The sequence below is a fragment of the Babylonia areolata genome, chromosome 17, assembly GCF_041734735.1.
Source record: "Babylonia areolata isolate BAREFJ2019XMU chromosome 17, ASM4173473v1, whole genome shotgun sequence".
NCBI lineage: Eukaryota > Metazoa > Mollusca > Gastropoda > Neogastropoda > Buccinidae > Babylonia > Babylonia areolata.
The window spans coordinates 8,099,454-8,125,597 of NC_134892.1; the positions used below are offsets into that span (position 1 = coordinate 8,099,454).

A 26,144-nucleotide genomic window follows, 5' to 3' on the forward strand; every position below is an offset into this window, starting at 1 on the left:
CGAATCACGGTGACGGCGCCTGGTGGGTAAAGGGTGGAGATTTTTACGATCTCCCAGGTCAACATATGTGCAGACCTGCCAGTGCCTGAACCCCCTTCGTGTGTATACACAAGCATAAGATCAAATACGCACGTTAAAGATCCTGTAATCCATGTCAGCGTTCAGTGGGTTATGGAAACAAGAACATACCCAGCATGCACACCCTCGAAAACGGAGTATGGTTGCCTACATGGCGGGGTAAAAACGGTCATACACATAAAAGCCCACTCGTGCGCATACGAGTGAACGCAGAAGAAGAAGAAGAAGCAGAACAAACAATACACAATACAGAATAATTTTTATCATCTAGACAAACAATACATGAGAACCACACTAAATCAATATGAAATCATACAAGAATGAAAGACATGGAATGCTTAAATGCTACATTCACAGCCATAGATATGCAATAATCACAGTCTCACAGCCATTCAATATGAGTAAGGCTTAGATAAAATGTGACGTTAATGTAAATCTCATGTACACATGCAATAATCACACTCTCACATCCATTCAATATGAATACATAAAAGCCATAAATAAAACTCAAATGCCGAGTTGATTTTCTTTACCTTACTATCTTAATCATGTAACTTTTTAAAGGCTCTATATGGTATTCTGTCATCCTCCATTTGCAACAGTCAGTATCAAACAGCCAATATTGAATACGATTCACAGAAAAGTTTACGTTTTGTGGATGGCGATTTGTTTCACCACAGATTAAGTCATTTTGGTGTTTGCAGATCTACTCCTACAGATTTCTTTAAAGCCAATAAATGGACAGATTCAAAATGTAAAACAGTATCCAGTCCCCATATCTCAGATCCATATTCAACTATTGGCTGTAACTGACAATCAAACATCTTAATACACTAGTGGAATGAATAACTGTTCAAAGCATTTAACCTTTTCATGGCACAGACCAAAAAAAAAATCTGTTGCTTTACTTGCGAGTTCCCTGCATGCAGCAACAAATCCCCAAAATATTTGTATAAGTATTGACAACAGGCACTGCATCACCATCATGAAACCAACTTTCTCTCACACTTAATAAATATCCACCCTTCCAAAATACTGCAAGGGTGCTTTTGAGCATTACTGATTTTTAACTGCAGAGATGCAGCTGCACACTATAGACTAGTCCACTGTGTTTGTAAACCTGTCAAGTTCAGTCTCTGAAATCAAAAATAATATCATCTGTCATCAGCTAACAAAAGAATAAATAACTCAAATGCATCCAGTGAAAACATGGCACCATCTCTACAATTGTTCATTCACTGATGACTTCTACTGCAAGTTCATTTAGAAACCAAAAAAAAAAAATGAAAAAATGAAAAAAAGAAAAGAAAAAAAGAGAGGAAAATTGATAGAGAGACAGAGACAGATTTAGATTCAGGTTATTTATTCATCAATAGGCCTAGGCCCCTTATGAAGGGGTAAGTGACAATATAAGTAATAGCAAACAAAATGAAAATATATAACCAACCATAATAAGTACACATATTACATAAACGTTGCAATTAAGTACAGCATCTTAAGATGTCACGATATCCCGAAATTTAAAATTTAATGCCTGGTGTAAAAACAATGCCAGATTCCATATATCAGCAAGTCTCGTGGATGACAATAATAAACTCAGCTTGAATAAACATGGCTGTCGATAGTACTTAGGTGGTATATATTTTTCTCTAATTCTACAAAGAGCTGGACAACGAAAAACAAAATGTACTTCATCTTCTTTGTCTTCTTTACATTGTGGGCAAATTAAATCATTGTCAGTAAAATCTCTGTATCTCTGTATCTACAGTAATGTGTAGCTAAATCTGACATGCCTAACCTAAATCTTGTTGTTACATACTTCAAATACATGTCCATGTTACATACCAAGTACTGTTTAACATCATGCGTATGTCCAAAAGTTCTATACAAACTAAATCTTTCACTATTTTGAATATGTTAATTCCAGTCCTGCCATCTACAATCAATCAAGCATTGCCGGAAAAGTCTTACAAACTGATTTATACTACCAACATCTTGATTCAACCATACATCACCAAATCCTTATCTAAATATGTACATCTGTGACCCGATTTCTCTTTCCCCTAATATCTAACTCATACAACATTTTGTAAGCTCTATAAGGTATTCTATAATCTTCCATTTGCCAATAACGTATACACTGTATAGCAGAGTTAATATATATCGGATGTCTATTTGTTTCACCATAAACAAGATCATTAGGTGTACGCAGATCTACGCCTAGAAATTTCTTCAACGATTTCTTTTACGATTTTTCAATTTCCTCATTGAATATAATACTTCCTCCCTACAAATTAGACGGTTCATATAGTCATTAGACTCAACATACTGAACATCCCCATTTACATTACCACTAGCTGTATCTTTTTCTAACAACGATTTAAAGTGATGAAACCATGTGTCGATACTGATGTCATTTCTTGGTTGTTTTCTTTTAAATGAGGTTTTGTGAACAGCTTCCCAGAACTCTTTCTGGTTCTGTACAGATGTGACAAGTTGATCTAACAATGCATCGTTAAACTGTTTCTTTTTTCTTTTCAACATTTTTTTGTATTCACGTTTGACTTGATTATATTCATGGCAAACATTCCCATCCAAAGAACGTCTGCATTTCGCTAATAGTCTTCTTACTTTTCTTTTTTCAATCTTACACTCTTGATAGAACCAATTATTAAACTTTCTGTTATTACCAATATAGATACGTTTCTTCATGCAGTCAGGACATTCTCTCACACATTCATTAAACTTGACAAGAGCTTCGTTAACATCAACATCAATTAAATCTATCGCCTTATCAATTTCAGTACTTATTCCTTCTGTGCGTAAAAGATCATTAAATATATGAGTATTGCTATCATTCCATACAAACTTCTCCAAAATTTGATCACTACATACTGTATCACATATATTTTCATTAGGAAAAGTAACACTTGCAGTAACAGGCATATGATCAGATTCTATCCGTTCGCAAACATTCAGCATACATGCATCACACACAATGGAAAAAAGCTCATTTGAAAAAATAAAGTAATCAACAACACTACTCCCTGTATCAGAAATATATGTGGAGCGATCTTCAAGGTCGCCATTACATATTCCATTCAAAATAGTTAAACTTAAAGTAGTGCACATGCTGAGCAGTTCTTTCCCATAATTATTCAGAGTATGGTCTTCCGAAGAGCGTTTAGCATTAAGTGATTGACTCTTATGTTGCACGTCAAGGACAGAATTTTCTAAGTAATCATGAGAAATGTTTGATGTCCTGCTATTCAGATCTCCACAAAGAACAATATATGCATGATAATTCAACAAAATATCAGTCAAATATTCTTCAAGTAAATGTATACCATTATCATAGTCAAAATAGGTATAAAAAGGAGACCCTTCTGGTGGAACGTAAGTGCAAACATAAAGTACATCTTTAGGTGTTCCAAACAATTTTTTGTCAATAAGAATCACACAAAAATTAGTATATTCAACGTCAAGTACTTTTATAAATGGAACAAATCTATTTCTTACTAAACATAAAACACCGCCAGAACGTTTTCCCTTGTTTTGAAAGTTTGATTGCAGATTTACAAAAAACTTTGTAACCGACAAATATGTCAGAGTCACAGTTATCCATAAAGGTTTCAACTAAACATACGAAGTCAAATGCACAAATAAATGAAAGAAAATCACAATCTCTGATTTTAGAGAACAAACCATTGACATTCCATAATAAAAATGAAAAGAACCGTTTATTTACAAGCGCCGACAATTCAGAGACAGAGACAGAGAGAGAGAGAGAGACTGAACGAACAAACAAACAGGGAGGGATGCAAACAGAATGGGCTGAAGGGTAAAGAAATGAAGAGACTGCGGTGCAGACAGAAAGTGGAAAGACAAGAGGCAGTCGTGGGGAACAGGAGTCTGAACAACTTTCCAAAGAAACAACTCTTCACGCCTGTCTGAACAACTTTCCAAGAAACAACTTTTCACGCCCATCTGAACAGCTTTCCATGTTTCAGTTTCAGTTTCAGTAGCTCAAGGAGGCGTCACTGCGTTTGGACAAAACCATATACGCTACACCACATCTGCCAAGCCAAGCAGATGCCTGACCAGCAGCGTAACCCAACGCGCTTAGTCAGGCCTTGGAAAAAAAAAAAAACAAAAAAAAACGGGGGAATAAATAATAGATAAGCTTGCATAAATAAATAAATAAATAAATAATAATTATAGTATAGAAAAAGGTAGTAGTAATAATATTAGTAATACTAATAAAATGATAATAATAAAATATAAATAAATAAATAAATAAGACAACAATGGTGATAAATAAGCGAATAAATGTAAAACATGAAGACACACATTCACACATACACCCACACATGCATAACAGAAATGCACCAAACATGCAGTTTCACAGAAAGAAGTTTACATGCCTATCTTTCAACAACTTTCCAAGGAACAACATTTCATGTCTATCTTTCAACAACTTTCCAAGGAACAACATTTCATGTCTATCTTTCAACAACTTTCCAAGGAACAACATTTCACGTCTATCTTTCAACAACTTTCCAAGGAACAACATTTCACGTCTTTCTTTCAACAACTTTCCAAGGAACAACATTTCATGTCTTTCTTTCAACAACTTTCCAAGGAACAACATTTCACGTCTTTCTTTCAACAACTTTCCAAGGAACAACATTTCACGTCTTTCTTTCAACAACTTTCCAATCCAAGAAACATTTCGCGTCTTGCCATGAAACAACTTTTCACGTCTGTCTGAACAACTTTCCATGAAACAACTTATCACATCTTTGATTTTCCCCAAACTTAAAAAAAAAAAAAAAGATGAATAAAAAACATGACAAAGGCTAGAAACAAATATTCAGAAAAAAAGGATTCTACAAGTACAAAATGAAGCCGTTTGCAACAAAAGAAAATATGGCAAGAGCAAAACGATGACTTGGACAGCAAAGACTGGAGAAAACAAAGACTATGTTGCTTGGTGCATGAACAATGATAGTGATGAGAAGAGAGCAGCAGGACGACAGCAGTCAGCTGACAACTGGAGCACCAACGCTACCCAGCCACCACAGGTTGAAGGTAAAATGGCACAGGAAGAGTATACTGCAAACTGCCAACCGGGTATTGCCAAGACGTACTCCTGCCTGCTTGGCTGGAGCACACAGAACTTAGAAACACAGAACTTGGCCACCCGGAGGAAGAGAAATCCTCACTTGAGGGTGCCAACTGGGCACAAAGCCCCAACAAAAATGGGCACAACCTTCTCCCCAAGAAGGCCGTAGGCACAAAGCTTCGAAAAGTGTCACTGACCTGAGAGAGACAGACCAACCTCTGCTAAGCAGTGACACAAACGCACAATCAAGACTTCATGAGTTCACGAGCAAAACGTAAAACTGGGAGCTACACACACAAAATCTATGGTCCAATGGGGACAGTAAATGGGAAAGGGCACGTGCAAAACACAACTCGACCTGTGATTGTCATGATTTGTCACATCACCCCACCACCAGCTTCCATCGTCCACAAAACATATAAAAAAAATAACAAACAAAACAAAACAAAAAAGCAACAAATAACAAATTCGTTCAAATAGTTCACCGGTAAAAACTTTGCCACAATCAACTGAAAGCGATTCCTGAACGACAACAGATAATTTACACACACGCACGGGTACACATGCGGCATTAGGCATGAACCAAATCAATCAGATATGCTACACCACTCTGCACAACAAAATCATAAACCTGTATCAGTGTTCTCACACTCTTTCACAGTAACGCAATGAGGGAGCAAGGATGAAAAAAAAAATTTTTTTAATGCTCAAGCAATGTTGCTGTACAGATTCTTTCCTTTAGCTCAAAACCATGACAACATTTCACTTATACAGTGGAGAAGGGTCATTCTCCATGGAGTGAAGCAGATCATCAGTGTGCTTCATAACTGTGCGGCTTGAGTTCCGCTACCACCAGCAAGACATAATCATGTAACAGTTCTTTAACACACACTCTGACAAAATCCACTATCAAAAACAAACACAGCACTTTTCTGAGTGGGTTTTCTTTTGTTTGATTTTGTTTTGGTTTGTTTTTTGGGGGGCTTTGTTCTGATTTTTAAATTGTTTTACAATTACAAAAATGAAAAACAAAAGTTGTAATTTTTTTTTTTAAACCCCATCCACGATTCAGATGTTCATGTGTAGGTATAAGAGAAAAAAAAATTTAAAACTGTATAAAAAAATATAATAAAATAAAAGAAAAAAGAAAAAAAATTCACATCTGTGGGAGGAAACCTGGATTCCTTCTGGATTCATTCTGCCCTATGCCCAGCATGGCGCCGGTGCCCACACCCGCTTCATCAAGCTGGATTTACAACCTTTCATCTTTGTATGAAGAATAAGGGAAGGGACACAGCCCTTGATAAGCCTATGGGCAACTTACTGAAGATAAGGCACAGTTCAAGCATTAAGAAAATAAATTTCACTTCCACAACCAGTCATCAAATCTGGATTCATCAAACTGGTTTTTCTACCTTTCAACTGCATACATGTAAAGAATAAGGGAAGGGACATGACTGGATAAATTTACAGGCAACTTACAGATGAATTTATTTCTAGATATTGTTTGCGAACATTGAAAGTTGTGTATCACAGTTCGGTGGGTATCAAACAAACTGTGCCCTGATGTATACAGTGCTTCTGATCCTGACAATGACATCAAGGATGATCACTGTAAACACAGGAAGGTGCAGCAATGTGTCAATGATCTTCACAAGACTGTCATTAGTTTTCCAATCATTCAAAAATTACTGGCAGAAGATTATCTTTGCAAACCGTCATTCATCTTGTTTTTAAATCATTTCTAAACTACTGGCAGAAGACTATCCATCCAAATTGTAATTCATTTAGTTTTTAAATCATTTTAAAATTACTGGCAGAAGATTATCTATGTGAATTGTCATTCGTTTAGTTTTATATCATTTCGAAATTACTGGCAGAAGATTATCTATGCAAATTGTCATTCATTTAGTTTTTAAATCACCTCGAGATTACTGACAGATGATCATCTATGCAAATTGTCATTCATCTAGTTTTTAAATCATTTCTAAACTACTGGCAGAAGATTATCCATGTAAACTGTCATTCGTTTAGTTTTTAAATCATTTCAAAATTACTTGCAGAAGATTATCTATGTGAATTGCCATTCATTTAGTTTTTAAATCATTTTAAAATCACTGGTAGATGAATATCTATGCAAATTGTCACTGGGAACAGAAATACAAACACACTCACAAACAAACGCCACAAGGCATGACATTGGTCAAGCGTTTACATGAGTTAGCTACAGTTACTCCGCAAGTCTTCATCCACCTTCTCTGATGGCTTCCAACCTTTTTCCTATCACAGACTGTTTTCCTTCGCAGGGCCTAGATACTTGGTAGATGAAATACCATTGCCAACTGACTTTTTGCTGTCTGTCGGCACTCGAGTTGCTCCTGTTCCACACCGCATATTGAAACAGTCTCGCCTGCACAAAAATGATAAAGGAAGTGAGACTGACACAAAGAAAGTATGTGAGAGAAAAGCTGGGAAGAGAGAGAGAGAGCGAGAGAGAGAGAGAGAGAGGGCGAGAGAGAGAGAGACAGAGAAAGAGAGAAAGAGAGAGAGAGCTAGGTAAAGCCTGGAACTGCTTGGAAGTGGGGATAGATCCTCATATGAGGACAGCAGAAAATGCACAGGGTCTCTGCTTCCACAGTGACCCCAGTTTCAATCGCCCCTCACTTTCCTGCTTGGGATGAGTATTGTCAAGGTCTTCAGCATCAGTGGATTCATGGGGGACTGCCGTTGGAGGGGCGTGGAGGCAGTCTCCACTCTGGAGGAGACGCTCTCTCAGTTTGGCTCCGCAACTGAGCCATTATTGTCGTCAGTAGGGGGCTTAGTATGTGGTATCCTAAGTATGTTAAATCGGAACAGGCACTACCGAACACCACCGAAGTGACTCAGTAGCAGTGCAGGGTCTCCCCTGGTGTGTGGCCTACTGGCGACCTAACATCAATGGTTCCCTGTGGACTGCTGACACTGGGGCTGTGACAGACGAACCCAGGTGTGGCTGTGTATGGGGGGGACTCGGAATGAGCGGTGTGGGAGTAATGCCACTGAAAGGGTGCAGATGATGGGCCAGCAAAAACAAAAACAAAAAAACAAAAAAACAAAAAAATCAAAGAAAATGTACAGTGTCTTGTAGAAGCAAAGAATGAACAAATAACATTTTTCATTGAATGTGAATGGTCATACACGCACAAAAATGACAACAAAAGCAAAGCCTTCATGGCTCATGTATGATTCCTGGTGATTTAAAAACTACAAGAACAAAACCATAAATACAAGTGGTCGGGACGGCATACCAATACTACTATATCTATATTTCTATCTATCTATGTAATTATATATATATAATATACATATATATATATACATCTCGAGATAGATAGATAGATAGATAGATAGATAGATAGATAAATATATACAGAGACAGACAGATATGTATACATGTATATATGATGTAAAGGCCTACTGATCCAAAACACACTTTCACTAACCATCTGAAATGAAAGTCTGTCAAACCCAAAGCTGTGTGCTGGAAACCAAACAATTCCATCTTGCTAAAGCAACCCACGTTGATCAGCATTTCATTGTTTTACAATCATAACAGTTTTTTTAATAAAAATCTGTCAAAGTTATAATGTCCCCTGTTCTCATCACTGCAAGTAGACTATGACATTGCGTAAACTGCACAAGTTTATCCAGGCTATATTTTCACGCTCAGCATCAAAAACTGAATTGTGTGCATATCTGTTGAAACGTTGTGCTGGTTTGTGCAAAACCATCTTAGCCTCACTGGATCCATGCTTCACTGATATCCAAACAACTCAAACCAGGTATACATTTGTATATGTCAAACTTTCAACTGGTTCCCATCTTTTCTGTAATGGTCCTTGACTTTCTGTCATGTGTAAGCAAGCCCCACTCTAGAATTGATATTAGCCAGTCTTCTTCTTGGTTTGTGGGCTGCTACTCCCACGTTCACTCATATCTACACAAGTGGGCTTTTACGTGTATGACCGTTTTTACCCCCCAGTAGGCAGCCATACTCCGTTTTCAGGGGTGTGCATGCTGGGTTTATTCTTGCTTCCATAATCCACCAAACGCCGACATGGATTACAGGATCTTTAACATGCACATCTGATCTTCTACTTGCTTATACACACAAAGGGGGTTCCGGCACAAGCTTCTTCTTCTTCTTCTTCTGTGTTCACTCGTATGCACACGAGTGGGCTTTTACGTGTATGACCGTTTTTACCCCGCCATGTAGGCAGCCATACTCCGTTTTCGGGAGTGTGCATGCTGGGTATGTTCTTGCTTCCATAACCCACCGAACGCTGACATGGATTACAGGATCTTTAACGTGCGTATTTGATCTTCTGCTTGCATATACACACGAAGGGGGTTCAGACACCAGCAGGTCTGCACATATGTTGACCTGGGAGATCGTAAAAATCTCCACCCTTTACCCACCAGGCGCTGTTACTAAGATTCAAACCCTGGAACCCCAGACTGACAGTGCAATGCTTTAACCACTCCATTATCACACCCATCATTAGCCAGTCAGAAACCTGGCCGTGACAAAACACCCAAAAGCCTACCAGAAGCTACCAGGTAGTTGCACTGCCTACAATGGTAATTATCACACAGGCAGTCGCCAGTATTTTCTCCCACTCCACTAGACCTTGAGTGATGGTCTGGATGCTAGTCATTCGGACGAGACAATAAACCAAGGTCCTGTGTGCAACATGCATTTAGCACACGTAAAAGAACCCACAGCAACAAAACAGTTGTCCCTGGCAAAAAATTCTGTAGAAAAATCCACTTCGATAGCAGAACAAATAAAATTGCAGGCAGAAAAAAATACACCCCCCCCCAAAAAAAAAAAAAAATGGGTGGCGCTGTCAGTATAGCGACGTAAGCGCTCTCCCTGGGGACAGCCGCCCGAATTTCGCACAGAGAAACCTGTTGTGACAAAAAGAGTAATACAAATACAAATATACAAAATGACTGGTCCTACAAGGTGTCAGACTTTACCACGCCCAGACATACTACTTCCTATCAAAAGTAGCTGGCATATGCAGAACAATCCCCACAGCGACAGACTTCTCAGGCAAAAAGGCTGACCAAGAAGTGCCATCGACTAGAATTTTCAGCATACTTGTTCTTGTTCTGCTTCTTCTTCTGCGTTCACACGAGTGGGCTTTTACGTGTATGACCGTTTTTACCCCGCCATGTACGCAGCCATACTCTGTTTTCGGGGGTGTGCATGCTGGGTATGTTCTTGTTTCCATAACCCACCGAACGCTGACATGGATTACAGGATCTTTAATGTGCGTATTTGATCTTCTGCTTGCATATACACACGAAGGGGGTTCAGGCACTGGCAGGTCTGCACATATGTTGACCTGGGAGATCGTAAAAATCTCCACCCTTTACCCGCCAGGCGCCGTCACCGTGATTTGAACCCGGGACCCTCAGATTGACAGTCCAACACTTTACCCACTCGGCTATTGCGCACGTCTGACTTGTTCTTGTTAATTCAGTACCCTTCATAAAATATTTGCATGCAACAAACATGACGATGGTGTGGTTAGTGTCAGTCTGCACCAGGAACTGAATGCCATGCTGTCTTAAAACCACAACTAATCCCAGGAAAAAACAGACATCATCGCCGGACCTCCGAAATCGTGAATCAATCGCCAGACCTCCGAAAACATAAATCGATCGCCAGACCGTGATCCTGGCTCCAGACCATCACCCCACAGGGGGGAGGAGACCCTGGCTCCAGAACCAACACCCTCCCACAGGGGAAGGTGACCCTGGCACCAGAACCAACACCCTCCCACAGGGGGAGGTGACCCTGGCTCCAGAACCAACACCCTCCCACAGGGGGAGGTGACCCTGGCTTCAGAACCAACACCCCACAGGGGCAGGTGACCCTGGCACCAGAATCAACACCCCACAGTGGGAGGTGACCCTGGCACCAGAACCAACACCCCACAGGGGGGAGGTGACCCTGGCACCAGAATCAACACCCCACAGGGGGGAGGTGACCCTGGCACCAGAACCAACACCCCACAGGGGCAGGTGACCCTGGCACCAGAATCAACACCCCACAGGGGCAGTGACCCGGCACAAAAACACCACATGATCCCGGACTCCGAACATGGTGAGTAATCCCTGACTCCGAAACCATAAACGTCGCCAGGCAGTGATCCTGGCTCCAGACCACACCCACAGGGGGAGGTGACCCTGGCTCCAGAACCAACACCCTCCCACAGGGGCAGGTGACCCTGGCTCCTAAACCAACACCCTCCCACAGGGGAAGGTGACCCTGGCCCAGAACCAACACCCTCCCACAGGGGGAGGTGACCCTGGCTCCAGAACCAACACCCACAGGGGGAGGTGACCCTGGCTTCAGAACCAACACCCCACAGGGGAGGTGACCCTGGCACCAGAACCAACACCCTCCCACAGGGCAGGTGACCCTGGCTCCAGAACCAACACCCCACAGGGGAGGTGACCCTGGCTCCAGAACCAACACCCTCCCACAGAGGGAGGTGACCCTGGCACCAGAACCAACACCCTCCCACAGAGGGAGGTGACCCTGGCTCCAGAACCAACACCCTCCCACAGGGGCAGGTGACCCTGGCTCCAGAACCAACACCCCACAGGGGGGAGGTGACCCTGGCTCCAGAACCAACACCCCACAGGGGGAGGTGACCCTGGCTCCAGAACCAACACCTTCCCACAGGGGGCAGGTGACCCTGGCTCCAGAACCAACACCCCACAGGGGGGAGGTGACCCTGGCTCCAGAACCAACACCCTCCCACAGGGGGAGGTGACCCTGGCTCCTGAACCAACACCCCACAGGGGGAGGTGACCCTGGCACCAGAACCAACACCCCACAGGGGGAGGTGACCCTGGCTCCAGAACCAACACCCTCCCACAGGGGGAGGTGACCCTGGCTCCAGAACCAACACCCTCCCACAGGGGGAGGTGACCCTGGCTCCAGAACCAACACCCTCCCACAGGGGGAGGTGACCCTGGCTCCTGAACCAACACCCTCCCACAGGGGGAGGTGACCCTGGCTCCTGAACCAACACCCTCCCACAGGGGCAGGTGACCCTGGCTCCAGAACCAACACCCCACAGGGGGAGGTGACCCTGGCACCAGAACCAACACCCCACAGGGGGAGGTGACCCTGGCTCCTGAACCAACACCCCACAGGGGCAGGTGACCCTGGCACCAGAACCAACACCATCCCACAGAGGCAGGTGACCCTGGCTCCAGAACCAACACCCCACAGGGGGAGGTGACCCTGGCTCCAGAACCAACACCCTCCCACAGGGGGAGGTGACTCTGGCACCAGCAAGACAAAAGATTCAAACCAATCACATCTCATCTACAATTACTTACACTTTATCCCGGTTACAGTAGCAGAGACACGCCGCAATGACCACGACCACAATCGCTCCCAACACGCCCAGTACAACACCCACAGTGTTGTTTTTCTCCTCGGGAGCTAAAAGAGAAACAAAACAAATCAAAACAAGACAAAAATTAGAACATGTGAATTTTTTTTTCCCCCACTGTCATGCCAACACTCAGCTTATATCACAGATAGACATAAGCTTACAGCTAGGCCAACAGCAAAGTGAGAGCTGTATGATCAATGGTTTCTCCATCGCAATCCAAAGGCATTTACACATTAGTCCATTGTGAAAGGACCATGACTCTCAAACTAGGAGGTAAGACTGCACTGGCTCTTAGTGCTGCAGCCTTAGGGGCTAGATGGCCTTTGGGAACCATCCCAAAGCCAACTGTCCTGAAAACCTCTTGGCCGAGAGAGTTGGGATGTAACTTGTGCAAGACACTCTCTATGGTTATCAAATTCTATCTCAAATAATCAGGACAGCAGTTGCCTCCTCTGCTGTTCTGAAGGTCATAGTCGGACACGACTGACTATCATACTACACTGAATCAGAGTTAAGTGCAAGAAGACTTTGAAGTGCTGTTCCTGTGGTATATTGGGAACGAAGTATCGCTCTACACCTTGAAGACTGGACTGGACTGGATATCTAATATCTACACCCTATAAGCATTCCATGGGACTGCCACAAGGACCATCCCTTTCCCTTGTTCATTACAGTGTTTAAATGAAAGGACTTAGGGCTTGTGTAGTTGTGTCCTTGCCTTTTTTTTCAATCATTTTATTCAGATTTTACACTATATAATATACTGTAAAAAAAATTTAAAACAAAACAAAACAAACAAAATATACATACTGTCACACACAGACACACACACACACACACACACAGACACACTTGCACACACACACACACAAAAGCACGCAAAGTATTACCAAAAAAAAAAAAAAAAAGTATTTGTTAAAGTTTACCATGAGGACAAACACGAACACACACATTTAGTATACTCAAATGCAACCAAAAACAGCAAACAAACACAGACAACTAAAACAGTTATTGCACAGACTCACTTGGCTCACACACATGAGCCTAAGAAGCAGAGAATGCTCACAAAGAATGGGAAGAAAAAACACTCACTCTCCAGGGCAAAGTGGCATTTCTCTGCCTTTGGCCTGGCAACATCGGAAACTTCACACATGTACTCCCCTTCATCCTCCTGGCTGACTGAGGACAGACCGACCGTCAGGTACCAAGTGATGCTGGAGAAGTTCAACCGTGTCGGGCCGGGTAGTGTCTGGTCACACTTGTAATCAGGGTGTCCATCCACAGCGCACACCGCTATATATTCTGTGCAAATCATTTTGAAATCTAAGTCTTTTTTCTTCATTTCATTATAACATGTTTGAAGAGTACACATACACAAAAATATCTCTCTTAAGCTGGTATTCACAGACATAATGTACATACAGACATGCCTGCATGTACATAGATATACACACATTTATAGAAACAGACGGATGCACACACACACACACACAGATGGTGATTTTCAAAATTTGTGAACTTGTTGAAAACTGGCAATATCTGGGTTTCACCCATCAAAAACCATATATGGTATAGAATATTACACAACAATCACAATGAAAATGAACCCTCTTAATGACTGAGTTTGTAAAACAAGTCTAACCTGTTATCATCTCAAGCCCTAACCACTTCTACCTTCAACGCACCTTCCTCCCCACTGCGGCTTGTGTTAGTCAGACGTGATATTACAATTTGCTTCCGCTGACCCTCATCCTGCATGTTGGCCCGAAAGTCACAGGTCAACTCTGCTGTCTGACCTTTCACCGCTGAGGGCATATTGCACGTCACTACCTGTGACTCTGAAATGCAGAAGCATACGTGTGTGTGTGACATTCATGTATACATTTATATACATACAACTGATAAAACAAACAAGTTACAATTGTCTAAAATTTTCAGCTTTACTGCATTGAACACAGAGAGATGGGTGTTCAGAAATAATGTCGCTCTCACCCTGCACCATTCGCATTTATGAGGATAAGTAAAAATCACATAAGATATAATACAGGCACTTTAAAAGGTAGTTAAAATCAAAATTATGACTTTATCAAAATCTAGAATAACAGTGGACAGACTATAACAGTAGCACTACTAGTAGTCATATGTGCACACACAAACACACACACAGCAGTTTGAATTAATCTTTGAATTTGAAAATAAAATCAAGTGCCTGTTCCACAGGATGAAGATGATAAAATAGTTTCTACACATGCCACATGCTCTTACAATTTCAAAGTAATCTTAAGTTAAAAATAAATTCAAGCGCCTGTTCCACAGGATGAAGATGATTGTTGTTAAACATGCCACATGCACTTTAAATCTTTTCAACGCTATCCCTCCACAGTGCCCCCCAGTTTCCTTAGTGCCCATCACAAAAACATACAACTATGAGTTCACAAACATACACACCCCCTGCCACACACCCACCCTCCCACCAACACACACCACTCCACTCCACTCCACTCCACTCCACTCCACACACGCACGCACGCACACACACACACACACACACACACACACACATGTGTGTGTGAATATGGATCCATGTTGCAAACATTAAGCAAGGACTCGGAAGCAGATATGTAATATTACAAGTTTAATGGAGGAGTGTGAGAACGTGAAAGATGGAATGGAGGGGCGAGTTTGGAAAAGGAGGGATGGTTCAACAGCATGTGAGTACACACACATACACACACACACACACACACACACACAAATGCGCACTCACGCATGCGCACATGCACAAATACGCACATATGGAACTGGAAGGAGACATGAAACCCCCGCAGCTACAGACGTAAAGAGAAAGAATGTTACTCAGTCAAAATGTGAGACCAAACTGGTGGAGTGTTCCAAAACTTTTCTCTGTGAATTCTAATGTAGTAGCTGCTAGAGAACAATTTTTCTATGGGGAGGCAATGCATGTCCTAAAGCTTGTGGTTTTCAGAATTAAAATGTCATGTGATGTGTTTTCCAATCTTTTTCAACTGATGTGGGACCTATGGAGGTCAAATCTCCAACATAGTCATGATTAAGTACTGTTAATCTTTTTGACATAACAGAAGGTAAATTACATTGGAAGTTTCATCACATGTATAGATCTCTATGTATTATAATATATATATATATATATATATATATATATATATATATATATATTTTATATATATACATACAGTACACACACAAATACAGATATATATATATATCTGTGTGTGCATGTGCGTGTGTGTGTGTGTGTGTGTGTGCATATGCCATAAACTGACTGATATAAGATAGGGATAAAGTGTTCAAAGTATGACTAAGAAAATAATACTGATATTTAGCTTAAACTCAAGCATGCACAGAGTTGAGGGGCACGGAGGGGGGTGAGGTGGGGGGGACGGGAAGGGGGGCGGGGGTGGCGGGGAGGCGGGCATGTTGCTCACCTGTCAGCTGACCACAAAGGGGCAGTTTCAGGGGTGAAGGAAGAGACTCGTGTGATTCCCACTAAAATTACCAAAACAATTACTGCTCTGTTTTTGTTCTGTTTTCATTTTGCATTCCCATAATAAATGCATGAAAGTGAATGTGCAGTTACTGAAAACAAAATACCATCCTTTTTACCTTGATCATGATAACAGAATAATAATTAATATGTATACACACACATATATGTGTGTGTGTTTGCTGCGGGAAATGACAACTCATGTGTGTGATTGCTGGGAAAGGAATTATGCATCTGACAATTCACTTAAATATTTTGTGCTGTTGTTACTGTGAGTATGAGCATTCACTCACGCCCCCTCCCCTTTCCCACAATAACAACAACCACCCCTCCCCCCCAAAAAAAACACAGTTTAACACACACACACACAAAAACACACATACACACAGACACACATTAAAAGATACCTTGAAACATACAAAATAACAATCAACACTATAAAAAAATTTGGTGACAAAAAATGACACAGATCACATAAAAATTCCACTGACCACAACAAGGTACGATGATCATGCCCAGTGTCAGCAGCAGACATTTAGTCAGCACCATTCTGTCAGTGTGGGCTCTGTTAGTGTTACAGTTATTGGGATGGCAGTGAAATTCTTCGTTATCTCAGACTGGCAGTCTTGATATTTGCTGTTAGTGTTGGCAGTGAGGTAAGGAGCAGGCTGTAAATGTAATGCATGAAGACACTTGCAAAGTGTTATCAGCAAACAAATGTATATCAGCTAACAACTGCTTTTTTTTTTTTTTTTTTAATTATCACAGTCTGAACAGTAAAACTTATAAAAGCTACTCTAATTGTAAAGTCTAAACGTTAAGACATATTTTGTATGTAATAATATTGCAAATTCGTCTGACACAAGAATATTTTATTGTCAATTCACAAGTACAGTCTAAAACCAATGTTGATAACGTACTAAAGTAAAGTACACATACATCTGAAGCAAAGTAAGTTGTTGTTTTTTCTAACCTATTCATTTTAAATCATATAAAACTGTTATAATTTTGGTGGAATGGCTGTTTCCTCTCATATCCAATTACTTTTTGATAAGTTATGGATTCATCACATTTTTTTAGTTCTTTCTTTATGTTTATTTCTACCAAATGTATCATCTATGTTGTCACTTTTTCCTTTCCTATGCATGTACCTTAGCAAACTATTCATTTGTTGTCAGAAATGAAGATTTCAAAAATGTTTTTGATACTCTATCAACCAAAACACAAACCACTGACAATATGGTACAACTACAAGGCATGAACATTAACTCCATCAGTCACACAGTGCAGTGGAGGGGATGAAATGTGTGTGTGTGTGTGTGTGTGTGTGTGTGTGTGAATGAATGATTGCATCAAATTATGTAGAAAATATGTCCCATGCCCACAGTACAATGTATTAATGTTGAAATACTAACACTGGTGAGTATCCCAGTTTCAGTAAGAGATTTACTAGCATATATATTATATGGAATGAAATTCCACAACAAAAATGATACACATGTTAATAAACTGACCCTATATCAGTATATGCATTCAAAGTGGCTGGACATTCCTCCAATTTTTCAAACATGTTAAAATAGGCACTTCAAACCTCCACAATACCCATGCTATATCATACAACAAACAATGTACATCATAATAATAACTATAGCATCAATTGCATAACATTTGGGTAGGAATGTCTAATCACGAACAGTGTGTAATTGAGAACGATTCATGTAATGCCCCACTTCGGAGTGTTGACACCACACACATTTCACGTCTGCATAGACCTTGTTCTGGTATTTCCAAAACTCAGTCAAACATCCGCTATTTCCATCTATTTCCTCGCTCTTTCTCCTCTTCGTGCACTACTGCCAACCAAGTACACAAACGTGCTCTCAAAATCCTGAAATCAAGGAAAACCAGTAGTAGTTCTTTAACTTTTGACACGGTTTAATGGCTGATTTGATTGGGTATGTTAAATGATTTGCGCATTTCCAGTGCTGGGAGAATTTAAGAAAGCATGTAGGTGACAGATCAGAACATCGGTTTGACAGGAATTTCCTAATGTGTTGTTTGCAATCAGAGTTTCAGACCATAGGATATTTTGACGTGAGTCTATTTGCGAACGATGCCGCACAACTGCACGCTCTCAAAAGGGTTTGTCACTTGCGGCTAGCAGCAGTGCGGCCGTTTGTGTGATACGTCTTCTTCTTCTTCTGTCTTCTTCTGTTGTGTAGCCACAATCAACTCGTTGATTATTTTGCTACATTTTGGGGGGGATTTCCGCAGACCGGTTGCAGCAAAAAAAAAAAAACAAAAAAAAAAGTTTACTCCAATCACATTCACACTCTCCCTCCTGTCCACTAACTGGATCAGAGGGGGCGAGAAGTGACAGGCAGGCATCCTATTGATGGCCCCTGGCACACCCCGCCGCAGCGCCCTCCCTCCAGCACTCCCCCTACCCACTACTTACCTAAATATTCACTCTCACATTCATATCCGACAATTGCTGTAATTTATCCTGTGGTTTCGCCTACTCTTGGAGTTTCGCAGCAGCGAGACTGTCAAGAGTGGCAACCTTGAGGTGAGAGGTGACTCTGCTTTTGAAGCTGCTGGGGGAGTCTGCCTCAACAGTGTTTGCTGGGAGTTCATTCCACTCACGAATGGCATGTGGAAAGAAAGAAAAGAGCCGATACTGCTGTTTATGATTCGCAAGCCGTTGGAACTGTTGGTCATGTGATCTTCTGTCTCTCGTAACTGGTTTTTGGAGGACGCTTTTGTTGACTTGCACCAGGTCGTTGTGTATTTTATACAACATTGTGACCCTTGCTGCTTGACGTCGTTTCAGGAGGGGCGGCCACTTGAGCTTTTCAAGCATGTCTGTTACACTTGCACGCCGGTGGTAGCGGTTGAGGACGAAACGAGCTGCTCTTCTTTGGATGTTCTCTAATTTCTTTATGCATCCTGTCTTGTGTGGGTCCCAAACTGAGCTGGAGTATTCTAACAGTGGTCTTACGAAGGTTAGATATGCTTTTTCTCTCAGCTACGTGGGATGAGCGTGTGTTTAAATGTGTCTTTTTGCATGTACATATGTGATCAAAACCAACAATACAACACTCTGGTGCGATGTTCTGTTATGTCTAATGAGTTCAAAACCTGCTTCTGTTTTAATTGCCCACATGTACCCAAAACCCATCATTCACAATTAGATTTGCCCGGTCACATGTAGCCCTTCAATCGTTGAAAAAAGACCGGCGTTGGGCATCGATCGCTTCGACTAGATCGTTCGCAGTAACAGTTACATACCTAAACGAAGTCTAACTCCCGCCCGGTCTTCACGTGTGAAAACAAAAATAAACAGAAAAGACCACAAATCAGTATCAGTAGCTCAAAAAGTGATGGGACAATAACCCGCATGTCCATCCATCTCCAATGCCAGAGGACAGAAATTGACTTCAAAGGTGAAGAGTGTCAGATTTATCATCTCCCTTGTATCGTCTGCTATGACTTATCATGAGCTATAACTTATCACAGAATCACAGAAATGTTTAGCTAAAAGCCTTTTGCCCTCATAATCAATGTCCATTTATGTGCTTTTGGATCACTTGTTGTGAACAGACCATTGTTTAAATCAGGCATAGTGTATACTACATTTATCTACAGCTCAATAAAGATTTAACTCTGTGGAAAATACATGGTCCTTAAACTTTTTGTCAATGTGATTTTTGAAGACGTTTACCGATGGTGCGTTGATGTAATGGTGACATAGGAAAGGTTATTCCACAGATTTATGATACGGTTAGTAAAAAAAAAACTTGCGGAACTGGTTAGTTACGATATTAGTTTTGTTTATTTTGAAGTTGTGCCCTCCGGCGGAGTTTTATCGTAGCTAGCCATAGTAAACAAGGAAGAGGTGGTGCAAGGATCATAAATATTGTGCCTGATCTTGTATACTTCAATGAGATCATCTCTTAATATTCTAAACTCTAGGCTAGGCATATATTTTTTTTTAAACCAGGCGCTCCTCATAACTAAGATCTCGTGTACTCGGTATTAGTATTACTAGTTATACACTTGGTAAATCTGCGTCAGTTGAACACCTTCAATCATATTTATGTGCTTTTTTTATCATGTGACATCCACCTTCCTTTGAAGACAATACTAAGCAATGAAAACTGGCTTCTTTCTTTTTCTTTTCTTTTCCTTCTTTTTGATATAATAACCCCCCGCACCCACCCCCCGACCCCCCACCCCCAAAAAAAAGAAAAAAAAAGGTATATCAATAACATGATTAAACTTAAATATATTTATATCCAGATCAGTTTGACAACTCAGTATAGTCCCAGAGGTCATAAAGATGTTCTTTAGAGCAAATACATGCACGCGAGAACTGAACCTAAAACAGGGGTCTTTCACTCGAGTCCAGCTGTAGACACATCAACACCGATTAATGGCGCAAGGTCTTTCACTTGGGTCTGTGATAGAGCATTTTACTGTACTGACGTAGTTCTTGGAAGCAAGGACCCGTGACTTGTCCGTCCTCCTTGTTCACCTGTTTCGATCCTACATTTCGCAAAAAGCGTATGAAGGAGCTTGCACCATTCTTTAGGAAGACTGATGACTGATCATGGTGTACGAAACACCATTACAGCCTACAGCTACTTTTTTTTATTTCCAAATGACACAATTGCATCTTCAGTGGAGCATTTATGAATGTGTCATTATTAGGAGCTGGTTCTTTATACTTATATTGTTCATTCGGCTCATTATATTGTTCATTCGACTCACTATCAATTCTGATTGCAAGATGTTCGGGTGTTAGTCTATCATTACTGAATGTATTGTTGCAAACATGTCTGCAAACGTTTCCGCTTTTTCTGAAGAGGTAGGGAAACTCCAAACTGAACAGAGTCAGGTGTGGAAAAGTAACATCCGATTCTCCACAAAATTCAAACTCTACAAAGCCCTGGTGGTCTCCATTGTACTGTATGCCGGTTGCGAGGCATGGACACTGACGGCCGAAACTGAAAGGAAGATCCAGGCCTTCGAGAAGAAATGCCTGAGGAAGCTCCTTCAAACTAGTTTCCTGGATCGAGCACAGGACCAATGAATATGTACGGAGCAGAATTAAGAACCTTGCTGGACCTCAGGAACCTCTCCTTTCAACTGTGAAGAAACGCAAGCTGATATGGTTTGGGAACAACACTCGACACACCAGTCTGTCCAAAACAAGCATGCAAGGCACCATCGAGGGCGGGAGAAGAAGAGGAAGACAGCAGAAGAACTGGCATGAGAACATCAAACAATGGACCGGACTCCACTCGTGAGTTGCTGCCGGCGGCTGCTGACAGAGACAGATGGAGAAGGGAGGTTGCGTCTGCGGTCCTCAGGTTTCCCCCAACGACTCCTTTGTGTTATGGGCCTGAGCAAGAGCAAGCAAGCAAGTAGGGAAATTTTTACCATTACCTTTTAATGATAGGATATTCATGAAAAGATAACGCATTTTTCATATCCTTAATTTTCTTCCATATCGTGGGGTTTATTTAAACATTGTTTTCGATATTAGACACTTCGGGGTTATGTGTGCATGGATGTGATTATGCCATTTCAACTGATCCCGGCGGCACAACTACAGTGTCAGTCCCCGGCTGTGGGACTGACAGCCAGGCAACAGCTAGAACATCTGCTGCAGTCCTGCACCCTCCATGAGGTGCTAATAAAGGTACTGGCCCGACCCAACTCCAGTGACACCGCGGAAGCTCTACTGACGGCTGTGTGGATCGATGACCTGCAGTGTACAGCAGCCTTCATCTTCGTGCTCAATAAAGTTAGGAGGGGAAGAAGAGAGGCCGGGCGCGCGCAAGCAGGCCACTATCTTCAGTGCTGTAGGCCATCGCCTGCCGCCGGCGGGGACGCACCAGTTTTTTTCAGTGAACGCCTCTCCCTCTCTCTCCGAGTCTTCGTCTAACTGAGCTGGCAATTCCGTTGTAGTTGAAAACTAAGATATAAACTGGACAAGAGAGAGAGAGAGAGAGAGAGAGAGAGAGAGAGATTGGTTACTCAAGCTCAGTGTTACACATGATGGCTGGCGTGAATGTCTGACACACCAAACCTAAATTTGGTCAAAGCACACTTCACATAAATGTTCATTTCAGTCTGAATGTATGGCTCCATATTATTTGTCAGTTTAAAGATCCAATATTCAATACTGACTGAATCTGTCACGGCTATCCTGAATGTGATTATGCCAGTCTTGCCATCTGCAAACAATCAGTTATAACAATTCTTTGTTTAAAACATTTTATAAACCATGAAACATTTTCAACACCCTGATTATCCCAGACGTAAGAAAATCCATAAGAGCACAAACACTGGCATTTTCGTATACTTGTAGCCCAATTCTTTTTTCCGCGTTAACGTCTAAAATGATCATACTTGAACATCCTGTAAGCCTTATGTGGTAATCTATTATAAACTGAACCCATTCTAGTTGATTTTAGCCAGTAACTTGTACGCTTTACATATGAATTCAAATATATTGGGTATCTGCCTAGTTCACCATAAATAAAATCGTTAGGCGTTCGCCTATCAACATTCCAGAAGCGTTTCATTGCAAACAAGTGCAATTTTTCAATTCAGTTTCAACACCATTCTCAAACGCCCATATTTCTGCACCATATTGTAAAATAGGCTGTACTTTGCAAATATTGTGTACGAGCTACAATCTAATCTATATCATAACACGAAGTATAACTAGAACAGCTCGGCCGCTTCAGTTGCTTTGTTTACTAAATCTTGACATGCATAAGTAAAACTAAGTCTGCAGAGAAAGAGAGGTACAGTAGTGAGTGAGTGAGTGGTTTGTGTCAGTGTGAGTGTGTGTGTGTGTGAAAACAATCAATAAATAAAATTGAAAACGTGAACAATCCATGCAGTACAAATACGCATAACCCCACCCGGACCCCAAACAATATATGTCTTAAACTGTAAATCAAACAAATAAATCAATATATTTTCCCCCTGTTTATATATTGCAAATCACATCAAGTTACTTGATATTGCTTATCATTGCCTAATCATACCGATTCAAATCTTTAATTGTTGATTACTCATTAGTATTTCCTTCTAAGGATGTTATATTGAAATCTCATTTTTTACATAAAATTTCACCAATTATAAGTTATCTAACACACACACACACACACACACACACACACACACACACACACACACTCACTGCGTGAACAGTTACTTTTCCGTCATCAGTAACCGTCTTTTTCCGCTATCTTTGTCAAATAACACTTATGGTTAAAAGACTCTAAACTGAAGAAGAAGAAGAAGACAGCAGCAGCAGCAACAACAACAACCACACACACACACACACACACACACACACACACACACGGGGGAGGTGAGTATTGACACGGGGGAGCATCGACACGGGAGAGTATCGACACACTCCCACTGACCTTGACCCACTACTATATATTTCGTCTGTAGATGAAGGGTCTATATATATATAGCTTCGCCTGCATAGACGCAACACACAATGGCCGCCACCCACTGATTGTATTTATGTCAATTTATTCCCCTAAAAACTCAACAAAGAAGTCCTAACAGTCAGAAACTACGATTTTGAACAAACCACTTCCGTAGGGTTCGAGAGTATGCGCGGTCGTTAAGGTGGCCGCCATTTTGACTTGACACAAACACTGTGCTTGGAGCTATGTCTGTGTCCTTCGTGTGAAACGCTGGACCCGAACTAACATCGTGTATGATATGTGAGTGGGGCTGACGGTTATCATACTGTCAACATGTCCACCCAGACGCAGACACTTCGGAGGGCTGGGCCACCAGCGCAGCCATCCCGAACGCACGATTATTTGTATGGTGAGTGACTGACACAGTTTTTTCGACAGCCTGTAGATATCCACTCTGCGAATATTCACTTGTTTATTACCCGGGAACGGATCAAAATTATTAATGATAGTGGTCTGGCGAAAATGCATAAATGTCATGTTCAGCAATTCATATTATCATTTAATGTTCCTAAGTATTTTAATGTGAACAGACATGACAAACACTGTGCACACACCTCTAAATGGGTAGACCATATCTGAATGCCCAGCCATCGAGAATTTTCTCTCTTTGTCTTCTTCTTCTTCTTCTTTCTGTCATTATGTTTGTTTTCAGGGCAGATTTTATACCTCATTGTGTGACCAGTAAACTTGTGCATTTATGTTACAATTAGCTGACCAAGTTGTGATATGCACTATTAGTATTATAAGAATGATTTATTATTATTACTACTATTCTTCTTCTTCTTCTTTCTTCTTCATTTTCTTCTTCTTCTCATTATTATTATATCATTATTATTATTACTGATTTATTCATTCATTATTGATTTGTTTTTGTTTTTGTCATTATCTATCATTTTTGTCATCATCATCATCATATCATCATCATCATACTGCTGCTCTCTGTGGCAGACAAGCTGTTCTCCTTATCCTCCGAACGTGACCATGCCCGGGCCACCTTCCAGGCTCACACCAGCAGCGTGCGGGTCGTAAGTCATGACAGTTCAGCTATGAGTTCTGTTCATTGATTGTTGTTGATGATTGTGTACTGTGGGACCCTTCACTACTGCAATACTATATACTTCTGTATCTGGCGATTGTTCTTTTTTTTTCTTTTTTAAACAATTTTATTATTTCCAATCTGATAACATACAGACAATTAACATACATACTTATTTATAGAAAAAAAAGTTCATATACATACATATTTATAAGAAAAAAATGAGAAAGGCACAAAAAAGATAAAACTCAACACTCCCCCATCCCTGATGGCTGATGTTTATTTATTCTTGCTATTACTATTATAATTGTCATTGTCAAAAGGCAACCTGCATGTATTAAGTTTTTGTCTCTGCAGGTGCCTGTTTTTTTAGTGTTGGTTGTTAGTGGTTCTTAGTTCATCAGCAGATTGCGGTTCTGTCCTTGGTGATAGTCGATGCTTAATTATTATTCCTACAGAAAGTATAGTAGTAATTGTCTTTTATCACAAGGCAGTATGCAAGTTATGAGTTTTGTCTCAGCAGGTGTTTGTTGATGTTGACTGTTAGTTATTGTCAATTCATCATGAGATACAGTTCTGTCTTTGGTAGTTCTGGTAAATGATCTTTAAAAAAAAAAAAAAAATTTTTAAGTTATATCATGATCGTTCCTGTTGTTTTTTTGTGTGATTACTTTGAATTTGTTTTTCTTTTTCTTTTTTTTGCCCTGAGAGTTAGATGTAAAGAAGCATGTTTACTTATTCCACTTCCTTCATCAGTTCATAAATCAAATTTGTTATCATTTGTCATTCGTTAATGTTGATCTATAAACCAGCAATATGGAATTCTTAAGTTCTGTTTTAAGCACTATAAATCCACAATACAGAGGTTCTTAGTTCTTTGTTGGTGATGCTTCATGTTTATTTTATTACTTAGTTATATTTTGACGATTATGTCAGCAAATTACAGGTTGTAAGGTCTGCCTTTGGTGTTCATTGAAGGTTATTACAAAATCACTTTGCTAACACAGACATAATTCTTACAAGTCATAAGGTCTGTCTATGGTAGGTGTTTGGCTCTTGTGTACATAGGGATATTTCCTTCATGGATTCATGCATGTTGTACATGATGTGTATCTGTGTGTGTGTGTGTGTGTGTGTGTGTGTGTGTGTGTGGATGGGTGGGTGGGGTGGGGCATGGGGGGCTGTGTGCAGAAAAAAGAGCCGGTGTATCAGACCATGTTCAGTGAGCTGCGGCATCACCCGCGCTTCCGTGTGCGACTGGACACCACTGACCCTGTCCCCCGCTTCATCAACCGCCAGTGGAGGGGCTATGCCGACCAGCAGAGAGAGGCGCTCATCCGTTATACCACGTAGGTGGGGGTTAGGGGCCATTGGGGGAGGATGGTGG

General features: G+C 41.0%; 2 protein-coding genes and 1 long non-coding RNA gene across 4 annotated transcripts in view; 1 reads left to right on the forward strand and 2 right to left on the reverse strand.

Annotated features, from left to right (window-relative positions):
• The window catches only part of LOC143291625 (uncharacterized), a 276,976-nt gene that overhangs the window by 150,099 nt on the left and 100,733 nt on the right, over positions 1–26,144 (reverse strand). The window lies entirely within an intron of this gene.
• LOC143291472 (uncharacterized) lies at positions 4,268–19,614 on the reverse strand. Of its 2 annotated transcripts, XM_076601351.1 has the most exons (6): positions 19,487–19,604; positions 16,687–16,863; positions 14,355–14,507; positions 13,762–13,971; positions 12,611–12,716; positions 4,268–7,613 (listed from the first exon to the last, which is right to left on the reverse strand). In XM_076601351.1, the coding sequence occupies exons 2-6, from the start codon at positions 16,742–16,744 to the stop codon at positions 7,487–7,489; spliced, it is 654 nt and encodes a 217-aa protein (XP_076457466.1). In that variant the 5' UTR covers positions 16,745–16,863; positions 19,487–19,604; the 3' UTR covers positions 4,268–7,486. The 2 variants fall into 2 exon arrangements, with proteins under 2 accessions (XP_076457466.1, XP_076457467.1); XM_076601352.1 differs by lacking the exon at positions 16,687–16,863 and having other exon boundaries at positions 19,487–19,614.
• The window catches only part of LOC143291473 (cilia- and flagella-associated protein 91-like), a 30,683-nt gene continuing 28,431 nt past the window's right edge, over positions 23,893–26,144 (forward strand). Inside the window, exons 1-3 of the mRNA XM_076601353.1 lie at positions 23,893–24,070; positions 24,670–24,746; positions 25,949–26,106. Of these exons, the coding sequence (XP_076457468.1) occupies positions 23,995–24,070; positions 24,670–24,746; positions 25,949–26,106 (311 nt within the window). The 5' untranslated portion in view covers positions 23,893–23,994. The remainder of the gene's footprint in view (positions 24,071–24,669; positions 24,747–25,948; positions 26,107–26,144) is intronic.